The sequence below is a fragment of the Zootoca vivipara genome, chromosome 1 (genome assembly GCF_965207765.1).
Source record: "Zootoca vivipara chromosome 1, rZooViv2.hap1.1, whole genome shotgun sequence".
NCBI lineage: Eukaryota > Metazoa > Chordata > Lepidosauria > Squamata > Lacertidae > Zootoca > Zootoca vivipara.
Genome location: NC_142582.1, coordinates 83,871,266 through 83,888,419, shown reverse-complemented (window position 1 = coordinate 83,888,419; position 17,154 = coordinate 83,871,266). Strand labels below are relative to the sequence as shown.

The 17,154-nt window shown below is 42.3% G+C and overlaps 1 protein-coding gene across 6 annotated transcripts in view; it reads right to left on the bottom strand.

Annotated features, from left to right (window-relative positions):
• Positions 1-17,154, bottom strand: part of TSPAN18 (tetraspanin 18) — a 163,674-nt gene that overhangs the window by 13,898 nt on the left and 132,622 nt on the right. For all 6 annotated transcript variants that reach the window (XM_035115886.3, XM_035115880.3, XM_035115894.3 and 3 more), the window contains 3 exons: positions 16,351-16,443; positions 15,046-15,240; positions 12,500-12,574 (listed from right to left, as the gene is read on the bottom strand). In XM_035115886.3, the coding sequence (XP_034971777.1) occupies positions 12,500-12,574; positions 15,046-15,240; positions 16,351-16,413 (333 nt within the window). In that variant the 5' untranslated portion in view covers positions 16,414-16,443. The remainder of the gene's footprint in view (positions 1-12,499; positions 12,575-15,045; positions 15,241-16,350; positions 16,444-17,154) is intronic.

Here is a 17,154-nt window from a genome sequence, read left to right as displayed (position 1 = left end):
TCTGTTCTGATTCAGCGCTAAACCACAGGTTTTCCTGGGGGGAAGCAGCAGTTCAAAGTGTGGATGAGCCCTTAGTCATGCCAGAAGTATAGCAGAACAAATTTTAACCAGGTAGGTGAAAACACATGCACACATATAGCATTCTGACGCTTCTTCAGCATTTAAGCAGAACGAGCACTTTACAGTTAAGACTTAACAAGTTCTCAGTAATACAACATGTGCTACCAACACACTGGGGGGGGTCATTTTACTTTTTATATTGTTTTCCCTGGAACTTTATTACTAAAATTAATGGAAATCCTGCAGACCTCACAGAACTTGCAGAGGGCTTGTTGAAGCTACACCTCCAGCAACTCCAATGTGAAGAGGCCAGGTTCCCTTCGAGTGGAAATGCCTATTAGTCATGCCGGATGGAGATTCTCCCCGGGGAAATAATGCGGCACCGTCAGGGGCCTCAGGGTTAGAAGGTGCCACTCCATGTGCTCCAGCATTGTGTTTCCCTTCCCTTCTTTTGCATAATTTACCCGCCCAGGCTCCCATCCTGCGGAGACAGCCGCCCAGACTTTTTATTGATGCTTGTCTGTTTCCTAAGTGCAGACTTTGAAACTAATATTACAGTTGGTAATAGTCCCAATTGGCTTCCTTTGACCAGTTCTGAAACAAAAGAGTCATTTGAATATAAAGTGAAACCTTTATTTTGACAGGCGTGATCCCAAAGGAAATGTTTGAGGTTTGTGTTTGTGATTTTTATGAGATTTGACCTAAAACAAAGCACAGCACTGGGATTGTGCTTATTGGCCAGAAAAGAAACTCCTTCCTTTCACTACTATAACATTTTGCTTTATTCCAAGTATCTGGACAAAGGTGGGGGTGGGGGGGGTGGGGGGTAGGCAGTTAATAACAAAAGTCACACGGCTTATTTTCAGTGTTAAAAGAAATCCATAAAACAAAGCAGTCTAAAACCAGTAGCACTGACCAAGCACTGTTTCTCTCCTTTATTAGAGGTTTGTGTTAGGCTGCGAAGGTTTCTCTGTGTCCTGTCCTCACTGCATAAAAATACAGTGGTACCTCTACTTACGAGTAACTCTACTTACGAATGTTTCTACTTACGAATGGAGCTCCGTCCGCCATCTTGGATGCGGTTTAGATAGGATTTTTTCTACTTACGAATTTTTAGATAGGGTTGCTTCAACTTACGAATTTTTTCTCCCAATGCAGTCCTATGGGATTCTACTTACAATTTTTTCCGACTTACGAATGTGCATTTGGAACGCATTAAATTTGTAAGTAGAGGTACCACTGTACTTGAATTAATAGATGCAGCATTCTGTAGTGATGCTGTGAGTCTCATAATTACCTATGTCAGCATACAAATTTGGCACTCTTGGATTGTGTACTTTTATTCCAAGCAGACCTCCCTCGAGATTGGTATGCAAACTGAGCTGAAAAAGAACTGCTTGGGGGCCCAGGGAGAAAATAGGATCCTCCACCCACCTCCTTAACTGCCTGCTGCTGTAGCAGGGAGAAAAATCTCCCTCCCCATCTTCTCATTTCCTCCCCATCCCAAAACTCCCCTTGTGCTTGGGATGCTCCTATATTATAGAAGGAAGGAAGGGGGTGAAGAGAGGAGGTGATAAAGAAAGCAGCTTCTCTCCCAACTATAAGAACAGGTAAATTTTGAAATGACAAGAAAAAAAGAACTGCTGCCAGTCCCAATATGAACTTGACCTCGTATAATTGTTAAACGAGGATATGGAACTGGATATGGAACAACTGATTGGTTCAAAATTGGGAAAGGAGTATAATTGTTAAGCATCTTGGAGAGTGAAGTCAAATGGGCCTTAGAAAGCACTGCTAATAACAAGGCCAGTGGAAGTGATGATATTCCAGCTGAACTGTTTAAAATTTTAAAAGATGATGCTGTTAAGGTGCTACACCCAATATGCCAGCAAGTTTGGAAAACTCAGCAATGGCCAGAGGATTGGAGAAGATCAGTCTACATCCCAATTCCAAAGAAGGGCAGTGCCAAAGAATGCTCCAACTACCGCACAATTGCGCTCATTTCACACGCTAGCAAGGTTATGCTTAAAATTCTACAAGGCAGGCTTAGGCAGTATGTGGACCGAGAACTCCCAGAAGTGCAAGCTGGATATCGAAAGGGCAGAGGAACCAGAGACCAAATAGCAAACATGCGCTGGATTATGGAGAAAGCTAGAGAGTTCCAGAAAAACGTCTACTTCTGCTTCATTGACTATGCAAAAGCCTTTGACTGTGTCGACCACAGCAAACTATGGCAAGTTCTTAAAGAAATGGGAGTGCCTGATCACCTCATCTGTCTCCTGAGAAATCTCTTTGTGGGACAAGAAGCTACAGTTAGAACTGGATATGGAACAACTGATTGGTTCAAAATTGGGAAAGGAGTACGACAAAGTTGTATATTGTCTCCCTGCTTATTTAACTTATATGCAGAATTCATCATGCGAAAGGCTGGACTAGATGAATCCCAAACCGGAATTAAGATTGCTGGAAGAAATATCAACAACCTCAGATATGCAGATGACACAACCTTGATGGCAGAAAGCGAGGAGGAATTAAAGAACCTTTTAATGAGGGTGAAAGAGGAGAGCGCAAAATATGGTCTGAAGCTCAACATCAAAAAAACCAAGATCATGGCCACTGGTCCCATCACCTCCTGGCAAATAGAAGGGGAAGAAATGGAGGCAGTGAGAGATTTTACTTTCTTGGGCTCCTTGATCACTGCAGATGGTGACAGCAGTCACAAAATTAAAAGACGCCTGCTTCTTGGGAGAAAAGCAATGACAAACCTAGACAGCATCTTAAAAAGCAGAGACATCACCTTGCCGACAAAGGTCCGTATAGTTAAAGCTATGGTTTTCCCAGTAGTGATGTATGGAAGTGAGAGCTGGACCATAAAGAAGGCTGATCGCCGAAGAATTGATGCTTTTGAATTATGGTGCTGGAGGAGACTCTTGAGAGTCCCATGGACTGCAAGAAGATCAAACCTATCCATTCTTAAGGAAATCAGCCCTGAGTGCACCCTGGAAGGACAGATCGTGAAGCTGAGGCTCCAATACTTTGGCCACCTCATGAGAAGAGAAGAATACTTGGAAAAGACCCTGATGTTGGGAAAGATTGAGGGCACTAGGAGAAGGGGACGACAGAGGACAAGATGGTTGGACAGTGTTCTCGAAGCTACGAACATGAGTCTGACCAAACTGCAGGAGGCAGTGCAAGACAGGAGTGCCTGGCGTGCTATGGTCCATGGGGTCACGAAGAGTCGGACACGACTAAACGACTAAACAACAACAACAACAATTGTTAAACAGCAGAAAAGTTATTCAGCAGGTATTGCTACTGATATGAAAGCTGAAATGAATTGGGAGAAGCATCACCCTGGCATATAGCTACCGGTATTACTGTGAGCTTTCTGAAAGGCAACACTTGGCACATGATGTGGGGAAGGTCATTTCTCTCAAAAGGATCCAGACTGATCTAAGCAGAGTAGGAAGAATGGATCCTTCCACAGCTACTACAAAGCTTGTTTATCTTCTTCCAATTGAGAGCACACCCACCACCTTAATATGCTGATCTTCCTAATGAGGTATTTTAGTAAGCTATGGAAGTTATTGAGGGAAAAACAGCCTCCAGCTGCTACTAGATGAGCCTCACACGTGGCAAATAGCACCTAGCAGCAATTGTTGTAGTGCTGTCACTTGTAAGAGAACAACCTTTCACATGTCTCTTACTATGGGACTTGCCCGTGATCTATTTAGAGGAGAAAACATCACTTTCTGTGGTGTTGGTAAAATAAAAAAAATTCCTTCAGTAGCACCTTAAAGACCAACTAAGTTTTTATTTTGGTATGAGCTTTCGTGTGCATGCACACTTCTTCAGATACAGTTGGTGTTGGTGGTGAATCAACAATCACAAGTCTTCAGCCTCACCATTCATTTCATTTTTAATAAGACTCAAGGTGGTTTTTGCTCTTTCACTTTGAAAACCAGTTTGTTTTTAACATTGTTTTAAACCTCTAAACCAGGCATCCCCAAACTTCGGCCCTCCAGATGTTTTGGACTACAATTCCCATCATCCCTGACCACTGGTCCTGTTAGCTAGGGATCATGGGAGTTGTAGGCCAAAACATCTGGAGGGCCGCAGTTTGGGGATGCCTGCTCTAAACTGTGAACTCTTCTCAACTGTTGCTGACTCTCCCTCGTTGCTCCCCTCTCAGTTCTCTTCTCCAGCCCTCCGAGCTTTATTCAAGGGAAGGATCTTCTCCTCTCACAGCTTCAGCCATTTGAAACCGAATCCTTGCCTGTCTGCTTCACTGCAATCTGCCCTATTTCAAATCTCAGCAGATAACATCTCTCTTAAGCCTTGTTGTTGGTACTTAATTTCTTCCTTTCCCTCTGCTATTAATTATTTACCTCTAACTATATAATTTAACCCCATATAGTGTTGCGAGAGCTTTGGACACAAGATGTTGTACAAGGAAAAGTTGTGTGCACCATAAGGCAGACAGTGAAGCGTCTATCAATTACATCTGTCTCAAGAGGGAGATGGGCTATGCAGAGCATTAACCATAATACCACCTCACAAGCCAATAAGCTAATAAGGAAGTGCGGCTGCATCTACACTGAACGGTGCAGCACTCAAAGAAATAATTTCTACACTTGCCAGGATATTCAATATCCTTTCACTCTGATCTGTTACTTCAGCACAACTAATTACCTTCAACTTTCTACCTCCATCACCATATTTTGGCCTCAGTAACAGTAGGCCAAAACATTATTACACTCCAAATATTTATCTTATGGAATATTTATCCACCCAGTTAGTTGATGTAGCAACACCACACAATTGACACTGAACCAAAGGGATGGTGCACATGGCACACAGCTGTGTTCAGGTGGTAATTCTGGGCCAATCGGCCACCCCTGCCTGCCAAACAAACCTTCGCACCTCACAGGTTTATGCTGGTTTTTAAGGAAGCATTGTGCACCAAGGTATTGTCACTAGGTCAGGGATAGCTCATGTGGTTCCCTCCAGATGTTGTGAACTACTACTCCTATCAACCCCAACCACTGGCCATGCTGGCTGGAGCTGATGGTAGTTGTAGTCCACAACATCTGATGGGGAAAGGCCACAGCTTTGCATGTGATAGGTTTCTGGTTCAATCCCCAGCATTTCCAAAAAGACTCCCCTGTCTGAAATCCCAGAAAGCTGCTGCCAGTCAGTATAGATTCTAAACTGTAGACGATACTGAGATACATGGACCAAGAGTCTTACTCTGTATGAGATAGCTTCCTATGATCATATGCAACCTTCTGCAGAGTCTCTTCTCCAGGTTCCCCCTACCTGAATGCAGCCTGTGCATATGGTACCCTATTTATAGCAAAGAAAAGACCGATATTTTGGGTGGTGCTGTGGTCTAAACCACTGCGCCTAGGGCTTGCCGATCGGAAGGTTGGTGGTTTGAATCCCTGCGATGGGGTGAGCGCCCGTTGTTCGGTCCCAGCTCCTGCCAACCTAGCAGTTCAAAAGCACGCAGTTGCAAGTAGATAAATAGGTACCACTCCAGCAGGAAGGTAAACGGCGTTTCTGTGCGCTGCTCTGGTTTCGCCAGAAGTGGCTTAGTCATGCTGGCCACAAGACCCGGAAAAACTGTCTGTGGACAAATGTCAGCTCCCTCGGCCAGTAAAGCGAGATGAGCACTGCAACCCCAGAGTTGTTTGTGGCTGGGCCTAACGGTCAGGGGTCCTTTACCTATAAAGACCTATTTATATCTCTGTGCTTCACCCTCTAAGGATATGCACTTATTTGATTCTTTTATTGCTTCTGAATTATATGTTATGTATTTTTATGATACTGTTTTTATTATAAACTACCCTGGCAATTTTATCCTAAATGTACAGAAGAGATATATAATAGACTATACCTTTAAGAATAGCATGGGCAGCACATGTCCTACTCAGGGCTGGCCCTAAGGCAAGGCTGGGTGGCGCAGTGCGCCAGGCCGCTAGGCTGCGAGGGGGGCGCCGGGCTGCGCGCCACGCCCACAGACAGCCGCGCTCGGAAATGGGGGGGGGGCGGCGGAGACAAAGTTCGCACCATGGCACCAGGGCACCAGATATGCTTAAGACGGCCCTGGTCCTACTTGTCCTGCTAGCATCCCTGCTAATATGGCAGATTGGGCTGGCTCAACTACAATGGGAACACAAGAGGCTACTTGGGGCAGCAATACATTTAGGGGAGTCAGTGGAGACTATGTGATCTAAGTGGTGCGTTCCATAGTCCCTTGCAAAGTGGCAGAAGATGCTTTGGCCACAGTGCTAATATCAGAAAGACCAGCAAGTGTGCCCCAATAGCCATTGAAAAATACAACAATTCGAGGTTCCGGTTTCCGCCGGCAGGAATGGCGGACCTGTTTTCCATCCCTCTGACCTTCGTAAGGAATTTGGCGGTTGCTAGGGGAGTAAATGGCAACCCCCTACCCTCTCCGGGGGTTACGGAGAGGGGCCGCTGGCCCGCGATGCCCCCAGACCCACTCCGACTGTTTATGGAGTGGGGGGGAGCTTGGGCTGAAAAGCACTTACGAGGGCCAGGACTCCCGGACGCTAATCTGCATGGCGGGGATTTCCATGGTTAAAGAAGATAATTAGGCTTAAATCTATGGACATACTTCAGAAGGAGGGGAAGAAGCGCTGTTTACTGCTGAGAAATCTATGCTGCTGAGGGAGAGGAGTTAAAGGCTGTATATCATCTGGAAGAAGGATTGATGGGGACGGAGCGATAAGGGAATGGAGTTTTATTTTTCTTCATATGAGTTACTTCGTACCTTCCCAGACGCGATGTCCTGGCTTGTTTGGAGTGAAAGAGAAGCAAAAGACTGTGTGAGTTGAACTTTATAAACTGTTGTTACTGAGCATATTTTTTAAAGATGTGGAGTTGCCGATGAGAAAAGCCCCCCCCCTAGTCGGACGGAAGAAGTCCTGGACGCGTTCGGAGGATTTATGAGCTGTGACGCACTTTGAATTGGAGCAGCGACCTGAAGCTAAGTTCAGCTATAGGGCAAGGAGATCCATTAATTTACCAAGAGTTTATGGTTTGATGTTTGGGTCTTCTGCCTGGAAAAGCTGTAAATTTTATAAAGATCGTTAATCTTCATGGCTATGAGAGAAAACGAAAGTGATTTGAGCTTTTTAAGATGGCGCTGCTTCGACGCAACAGGGAGCTCCAGACTAAGAAGATTTATGGGGAGGCTGGACTGATTAACCCACACAGGAGAAAGAACATTTGTGAAACCTCGTTTGATATTTATCTCAGCAGCTGGGAAACAATCGGTTGAAAGTGGAAAACATCTATGTGACTGTAAGGGGAAGATCTGGATTATTATGAACTTGGAGGACGATTTGAACTTTAGAAAAAAGATGGCAGTGGACGGTTGCGAGGAATCCCCAATTTCTTGAAGCATGGGAACCCAAATAAAAAACTCTTTAGACGATTTGGCATAACATTCGGTTTGATTGATATATATATGTGTATAATTTGAAATAATGAATGTGATATAATTGGTTTTAATTGGAAAATTAATAAAATATTTTTTTTTAAAAAAAGAAAAATACAACAATTCTAGAATATGCTTCTCAGAATGCTCAGTGAGGCTCCTTGCAGTCATAAAGTGTCACACCCACCCAGCCAAGTACAGGCATATGTTGAAAACTTAGGGTAGTTTGCACAGCCACACCCATAGTCTATTCTTTTGGTTTCCCTCCCTTAATGCTGCAACATGCTCAAAAACACTGTACAATCACAGGAAAGCATATCCCCATTGTTCATAGGCACACAGAAAGAAAAAACATGCACACCTGGACTGGTGATACCTAAATGTGTAGCGTAACAGCTTGTGCAAGTGTGTGGTTTCCCTCTACTATGTGTGAGGTCTTCTATTTGCGCTGTCCTGAAAGAAGTCAACAAATTCAGAAAACAAGAGCTGTATTGACCAGACCCCAACAGATCCCCAGGAAGTGGTCGCTATTTATAGATCAATAGCTGTTGCCACCAAGACAAAATTACGCTTTCTCCCTGCCTGTTCTACTTGAAATAGGGTATCTAAAACTCCTTACAAAGTGCAGTTCTTTCCCTTCTGTTCAATTGCAGGGAATACCAGCTGAGAAGAGAGACATTATTTCCTTCTAACCTTTGGACAGCTATGACTTTTTCAGCATTGACTTTCTAAACCTCATTTCTTTACTTATTTTGAGGTCTTTTTTAAAAATAATAATAATGGTGAAAACATAGTCTCTTTGGGAAAAATTAAACTGATGTTAAATCCTTGTTAAGTCTGCTGCAAGGTTACTCTATACTTGCTCCCTCATTAATTTCTTCTGTATAAAACACAAACTACAATTAGTCCTGTCAAACCATTAAAACGCTTTAAAGAAGAAGAAGAAGAAGAAGAAGAAGAAGAAGAAGAAGAAGAAGAAGAAGAAGAAGAAGATTGTTCTGCTTTCAACAGATTCATTAACGGGAGCAACCAACTGAAATACTGCAATATATTACTACAGGTAAAGATCTTGAAGATCTTGAAAGGAAAGGAAATACGTTTTTCTCTAAGTCACAAAGCAAAGTACATACAGTGGTACCTCGGGTTAAGAACTTAATTCGTTCCAGAGGTCTGTTCTTAACCTGAAACAGTTCTTAACCTGAGGCCATAGCTGCCAAGTTTTCCCTTTTCTCGCGAGGAAGCCTATTCAGCATAAGGGAAAATCCCTTTAAAAAAGGGATAACTTGGCAGCTATGCCTGAGGCACACTTTCGTTAATGGGGCCTCAGCCTCCTGCTGCCGCTGTGCTGCTGGTGCACGATTTCCATTCTTATCCTGGGGCAAAGTTCCTAACCTGGAGCAACCACTTCCTGGTTAGCTGAGTTTGTAACCGGAGTCTCTATAACCTGAGGTACCACTGTATTGTTTAAGGAAATAAACCCATGGAAACAGAGGTAATAACACATGTCCCTGATAGCATTGGCACCCAAACACAAGAGGATATAAGCAATAGAATGTGAACTCCACTTTGGAGTAAAAAAGCCCCTAGGGTTCTTGTTCAACTAAATTGTTGTGCTAGCAGAAGCCAGCTCAATGATTCGCACTAGTGCAATGAGCGCCTTTCTTTCCATGTCCTCCCCAAATATGCTCTGGAGCAGGCATCCCCAAACTGCGGCCCTCCAGATGTTTTGGCCTACAACTCCCATGATCCCTAGCTAACAGGACCAGTGGTCGGGGAAGATGGGAATTGTAGTCCAAAACATCTGGAGGGCCGAAGTTTGGGGATGCCTGCTCTGGAGGGTCAAGAGAAGCCTCAGAGCAATGCACAGCTGGAGGACAGGAGAGATTATGGACATCAAGAGACAACTTGCCAGATGGAACAAAGAACTGGGAATATTTGTGGGTGGGGAGTAGGTCCAAGGTTCTCAGGGCTGTTCTGACAAACAATTAGAAGTATTGAATACTGGAAGTGGGTTCCAACTGCAAAATGAAATAAAGATACAGATCTGAGCCCTGTTGGAGATACACCACCACAATCTTGATTTTTTTTGGTTACAGGTAGGTAGCCGTGTTGGTCTGGATCGAAGTAAAATAAAAAAAAAATTCCTTCAGTAGCACCTTAAAGACCAACTAAGTTTTTATTTTGGTATGAGCTTTCGTGTATCTGAAGAAGTGTGCATGCACACGAAAGCTCATACCAAAATAAAAACTTAGTTGGTCTTTAAGGTGCTACTGAAGGAATTTTTTTTGATTTTTTTTGCACAAGATCAAGCTACTGGATTTCAGCCTGGATTTCATTGTGACCACTGTACAACGTAAGTAATGTGTGCAATTCACTTCCACAGTCCATAGAAACATAGGAAGCTGCCTTACACTGAGTCAGACCAGCAACTTTTCAGGGTTTCAAGCAGGAATGTCTACTTCTACCTAGAGATTCCAAGGATTGAAACTGGGACTTTCTGTAGTTGCTTTACAACTGAGCCTTTCCAAATTTATGTGTTTAATCAGTCACATAAACCTGCAACAACAACTTCCTAAATCTGCATATATTAAAAAAGCACCAAACTGATGGTAGAAAGCTTAGTAATAATGTTACTACAGTATGTGTCATTATTGTTAGTAACAATTATTTAGCCATCACAAAGGGTGTTAAGAAAGCAATAAATTAGCAACAGGGAGCTGCAGAATTTGCAAAGTCCTTGAGAGAGATGGGCCAAAACTTGTACAGTATCTTGGAAGGAAAGAATCTAAGAGGGAGGCAGGGAGAGGTGATATGGGCAGAATAAAGTAACAGAAGAATGAGCTCATTGGTAACACTGCGAATCATACAGTTGATATCAGAAAGGGCAGAGAAAAATGAAGAGTGACTAGAATGGAAAGTTTAATACTCACACAGGCCTTTTCCCATCTGCCCTGACGGGGTCCTGACTGACTCCAACTACAAAAGCTGAGGTTGCTGTACAGACTCTTAGGCTAGGGTCTTGTTTGGAAGAGGGTGTTGTGGTTGGGGGGTTATCGCTGTTCATTTTTGTATCTTTATTTTAGCCCTTGTGATTTATGTGGAAATGGTTTGGTTGAGTTGTGCATTTTTTTAAAAAATGTTTATTATGACTACTTTTGTTATGTTGTAGTTATGTATTTTTTTCATGTGGTAAGCAACCTTGAGCATGGTTTGAACTGTGGAAAGGTGGCATCCAAATAAAATTATATATGCAGGTATATGTATGTTTCTACATGGGCAGGGGAAATCTTACGTTTTCTTGTACCTCAAGTGAAAGGTATATGTTTCAGACACACCATTATTCAAGCTCCCACAGCAGTGAACCAAAATGCCTCTTGGAAGCTTACACTGCAGCTTACTGCAGAACACAATGGGCTCTTGGGGCTTGCAATGTTTTTTTTAAAATCAAACCACCTACCGGTACTTCCTTAAACACAGGGGGAATTAAAAGCAAGCCCTGTGTTTATAGAGCATTGAGTTACTATGCCAAAGTTTCTGTCCACAGGCTCCTTTGTGTCATTCTCATTCTCACCCTATTAGTGAATACTTTGTTTTTCTGCCATTCACACAGGTTTATTTGCTAAATGTCTCTATCTTTAGCTCTTCTTTAAAAAAACACCACACACACAGAGAGAGAAATGAGTTCTGCAGATTTGTGCCAGAAAACAGCCAAATAAATGCAAAGCAAAATACAAAAGCAAAGTAAAAATGTTGCAGGAAATTGAAATGGCCAAATAGAACAATGGACAAAAGCAACAGAAGTCACACAGGACACCCCAGCTAACTTAGGCTATGTAAGGTGTAAATGTGGGTTTCCTGTGTTCACAACTGCAACAAGAAAACAGGTGAAAGCTAAAAAAGGAGAAGTATCTCATGTCTGCCTATTTTGCAAGTCAACACTTACAGGAGAGTTCCTAAGGAAGTGGGTGTTCCTAGGAAGCTTTGGTCATTGCTCCAAGTCTCCCACCCCCAACTGAGGACCCCCCCACACAAATGTAAAAGCAAAACCCACCAATCCCTTTGTTTAGGAATGTGTAGTTGTCTTTTTGTATTTTGTTTTGCATCACAGAGAACTGTGGGTAAATTTGCACTCCTGAACTTGCTTGCAGTTGGATTTTGCAATTCAGTTTTGGTAAGCAGAAGGTATGCACAAAAATATGGGTTTAATGGACAATATGCATACATAATACATATTTTATGAGGAACATGCATTGAAAATACATACAAGTAAAAAGTGTGTGTTTTACATAAGAAATGCATACATTTCAAATGTAGATTTTTGTGTGCATTCTTTTGAAAAACTCACACAAATAAAGATGGAATGGACTTGTGATGGGGCATCAGCTTAGTCCATCCCCTAGAGAAGAGAAAAATGACAGTCTAAATATGATAGCAGTTTTGTTAAAGGAATGTGTGGTCTATCTGAGCTGATTTAAAGCTGTGTTTTCAGTACAGGTGGTACTGGAAAGATAAGCATTGCACTGCAGTCTTGGAAAAACATACATATTACAGATTCCTCATCCTGGCACAATGAAATAACTTATGATGAATTTACCTCTTTCTGTCCTGCTGTGAGCTATGTGCCTTTAACCTCTCGAACTATTAATTTTGTCTCTGATCTATGAAACTAAAGCTAATTCAATTTTAATGAGGATGAATTTTTTTTAAGTATGAGCCTGCATAAGCTCCTTAACTCTGGAAACCTTTGGGGAGCATGTTATCTCCTCTACACATAAACCATCTACTTGACACAAGTTTCTTTTGCTTGCATTCAACAAGTGACTGCATACTGTTCAGACCAGGAGTAATAATGGGAATGATGGCCCCACTGCCATACTAACAGATATCAACTCAGCAAGCTTATAACCTTCTAACTTGAAGTCCACCTGAACCAAAATCTGCAGGGTGCCATGCTGACATTGTAATACTTACATTTTCTCTAAAGATAAAAGCCAGGATCGCAGCTGAGAGTTCTGCCAGGAAGATTAGCAAAATAAACATGAAGAACTGAAAGAGAGAAAGAGAAAGGCAGACAAATCACTGTATATCTACAGCAAACAGCTGGGACAGAATCTCTCAAAATAATCAAAACGATAAATCGAGCTGAGTGAGGAATTTGTCCTCAGCATGCAAAGGAAATCTACAGCTACACCATAAGAAATCTGCTAAATCCATAGATCAACAAAACATCCAGGGACATGCCAGACAGCAAAACTGCAAGGCTCTACTTTACAAACCATTCAGCTGATCAGATGGATTCACTGTTGATCATACCAACTGACTTAAAATCCCCTGCTCTCTGGCCTCTCTGCCCCCATCACTTTGACATAGACCAGGCATCCCCAAACTTCAGCCCTCCAGATGTTTTGGACTACAATTCCTATCTTCCCCAACCACTGGTCCTGTTAGATAGGGATCATGGGAGTTGTAGGCCAAAACATCTGGAGGGTCACAGTTTGGGGATGCCTGACATAGAGTTTCTGCCCCAGAGTCACTGGGCAAATTATTACTATTATTTATGAAATGTCTATACTGTCCTTCATCCAAGGACCACGGGGCGGTTTACAATAAAGAAACACACAAAACATAACATAGTAACAAACAATAACAATAACCACACTCTCACACGGAGAAAAAGACCACCCGCAGCTTCATTATCCAAAGGTATGGGAGAAGACTTTCTCAGCCTCATCTCCTCATCTGTATCTGCAAATAATACCGTGACTTGCCTACTGGAATGTTTTGAGGATCAAGCTAAACATGAAACTCATCACGTAGTCTGCCCTTGTCTAGCTGCTGGCTTGGGGGAACAGGACTGGGACTGCAGCCAGGGGGATGAGTGCATTAATCACCTGAACCTGCTATTTAGAATGAGAGGAAAGTTCCCACTGGGGCCAGTTTGGTCCTCACTAAAAATTAGATCAAGCAATACTGAGTTCTCTCCCCCCCCCTACCTTTGTTGCAATGTGGGCGGAGAGAGAGAGAGGAAGGGACAGATTCATAATACAAAAGAATTTCTTGTGGGTACACCAAGACTGATTTATACTCTTTTGTAGCCTTCCAAAATTCAAATATACACCACAGACCCCACTATTTTATCAAGCAGCAAGTGAAATTGCTTTAGGGGTATTTTGCAGCAAGCTCATTTCTAAGTCTTCCAAGCAGTGTGCAGTGTTTTTTTTTTTAACACAACCTTGCAAAGATCAACTGCTAGAACAACAGCTTTGGGGGCTGTGAAGCACGACACAGCCTGATGCTTGATGCAACATATCCAATTCAACTGCAACATTCCTTATAAAAATATAACATGAAAAATAATCTCTATGCAGAAAGAAGCTTGAGAACTTCCCCTGGGATGCATGTTTCTCTCTTGTCTCTTATCCATGCTGTATGCTTGCCTTGAGTTTACACTTGAGCTAAAAGCTTTAGGCATTCATTATGTATCACTGCAAAAAATCTCTCAGGAAGCCTCTGGCTCATCTATTTTTGAAAACTTCATATGAGGACTTGGATTTTGATCAGTCCATGAAAGTAGCACTTCTCCCACAACACCAGCTACAGTTAACAGCCACTTCATTTGAACTTCCTGAAGAAATATGAAAATATGTTGGAAGGACGGTATCCAACACCTCTTGTCCCAATACCAATTACAAGATTTTCAGGTGACTATGTAGATGGACAAGAGGCACTTAAGAGATTGTCTCTTTAGGTCCGATGCAGAAAGGGGTCTAACCATGATGGCTTCCACCAAGAGCTTGCCATGGTTCCCACTTATAAAAACGGAGCATACCCGGGCCAGTTACCTGTCAAAGCTCCCACTTGCCATGCTTAGAATAGGTTTTACAGAATTACGATTCCAATCGATGCCAATCGATGCGTTGGGTGGACGCTACAGCAAAGTACATTATGAAGAAAGACTTTGTCCTTGTGAGCAACCCTGTGTGGAGGACCTGTGCCACTATTTATTGCAGTACCCTTATATATAGATCCAAGAGACCGATTCATAAAACCCCTGTTTCCGAATGGCACTCACTTGAATAGGGTGGAAAGGGTGAAATGGCTGCTGAGAGATACTGATGACTTTGTAAGTTATAAAGTAGCACTCTATGCGTTGGCAGCTAAGAAGATCAGGAGGAAAGAACTAGATAAAATAGCGGTCAACTGCAAAGGGGATTCAGATTTAATTTGGCACACTAGAGAATCCTCTGCTATTCTATTTTATGCAACAAACAATCTTAGTAGTTGTGACCATAGTTTATATTGTATGTGTGGTGCCTGATGATTTTTATGGTTATTGCTGTTTTTCCTTTTGTTATTTTTCTGAATGATGCCATGGCCTATGCCTAGCGCAATAAAACTGCAGTTTGCAATCAGTTGGATGTACAAAACAATCTGTACCGATATTACCTAATCATCTAACCACACCATGCAGACAGATACAGAAGAAAACCACATATGAAAGAGCCAACAGTACTTACAAAGAGAAGGAGGCATTTGTTCTCACGGATGGCTCCACAGCAGCCAAGGAACCCCAGCAGAAATAGCATTGCTCCCATCGCCACCATGATGTATGCCCCCGTGAAGAGCAGAGGATTACTAGCCACTATCTCTCGGAATCCTGTAGGATCCACTATGACCCATATTCCAACTCCCAGTAGAGATGTACCACCCAGCTGCCAAAACGGGAAATATTTCAGATAAAGACATTCAATTCCTTTCTAGATTCCCTCCAGTGAGTTCATCCCCGCTAAGAGATCTAACCAACACAATAGCTGCATGACTAAGCTAGCTTTCTGCTGTGGAAGCTTACTTTTTTTCACAGTGTGCATTGCCTACAATTTTCCCCACCAATACACACACACACACACACACACACACACACACACACACACTTCATTATTTGGGCTACTTATAGCAAGGAAGCACCTATTTTTCTTTATAGCTCAGCTCCTCTGGTTATTTCCTGTGTAGAATCCATGGAAGAAGCAATAGGACAACCTCGGGGACATCAGAGACATAGGCCCCATCTTTGCAAAGCTTTCATTCATTTTGAGATATAAAAATGGGCTTGGCAGAGCTGCTAGATTGTCCCTTACTTGTATAATACATTCTTTATCCCATGTTATTAAATCTTACATAATAAGCTTCCCCTGCCCGCCAAAATGATTCACCTGTACTATACAAACCATACAGATACACAATATATTATTATTATTCTAGGTGTGTTTCCAGAGGTGCGTTCTTCAACAAAAAACACAACCATCACAGGAAGCTGAACTTCAGCAATTTTCTTCATAGCATGAAACTCTTGACACCATATGACACTGGTTTATTGTTACTATTGCTACGTTGACCATTCTAATAGTGTTAGTTTAGCTTCGAAATGATCAACAAAAGGGTTAGCATGCTCTTTATGCAACTTTAGGGTTGCTGGAAGAAGTAGTTCTAAGACATAATGGAATTATATTCCATACTTTAATAAAATATACAGTGCCAATTTACCCAGTGATTGGATAAACGCTTCAAAGTCTGGTCTAGAGATCTGTTCACAGGTCTTACTAATTGTTAGAAGAACAGTATCCACTCCCCTTATCAGTGATACCAAGCCATAGGGTGTTAAGCATCCTGGCAGCTTATGAGAGGTGTTACGTATGTTTCAGATGCTGTTATATATGAAACTGAAGGGCAATTCTGTATTGAAGCAAGTCTATCACAATAGCACTGACCTCACAAGCAGAGATATGAAAGTGGTGGTATGTGACGGAAAATCCAAGGATACTTACAAATATGAAGAAATTGAAGACAAACATCAGATACTTCATGCAGCTCAAACAATCTCCTTCCATGGTTGTACAGGCTACACAATCCAATTAATCCTGCAAAACACCAACAACCCTTTAGCACTCCCTTCACTTGTCGATGTAGCCTTTCTAGAATCTTTCTTTCAAGCCCCTGTGGAATTCATTACACAGAGAGTACAAATTTCATATCTCAATGAGGTAGGATAACATAGGTTAATAGGCAGTAATGATCACCTCCAATTGCCATCCCATTTTCTCCCTCGTGCGTCAGGACTTGGAATGAAAGGTTAATGAGAAAAGGCTAAATGACTCACCATCTTGTTCCAAAGTTAAAAACCAAAGATTCATCGTTTCATGAATGATAAAGCTCTCCAGCAATCTCTAAGCACTATGCAAAGCTGAATATGTGTAGTGAAACAAATCAGAATTGGATGGAAGAGTTAGGCTAATTTTGTCCTGACAGATGGAACACTATTCCAGTATTCTCCTTAAGGTCTCTTTGCCGAAATGTTGCTGGTTCAGTTTTTGGTTCAGTCTTAGGCACAGAACAGCAAGGGAGGAGCAATGACTAAACTTGGAAAATGGCTTTCTGTCATGCTTCTATCCCTGTTTATCACCTTAAGTTTAGCATAATGTATACGTGCTTTACACCCAAATACTGTGCAGGGAATGAAAACAGATTAGGATATATTTGAGGAACAACAGTAAAATTTGGAAGGTCTGGCAGATCAAAAGCCAGGAAGGAATAGTCAAGCATACAAGCTCACACAGATGCTACCCTGTGAC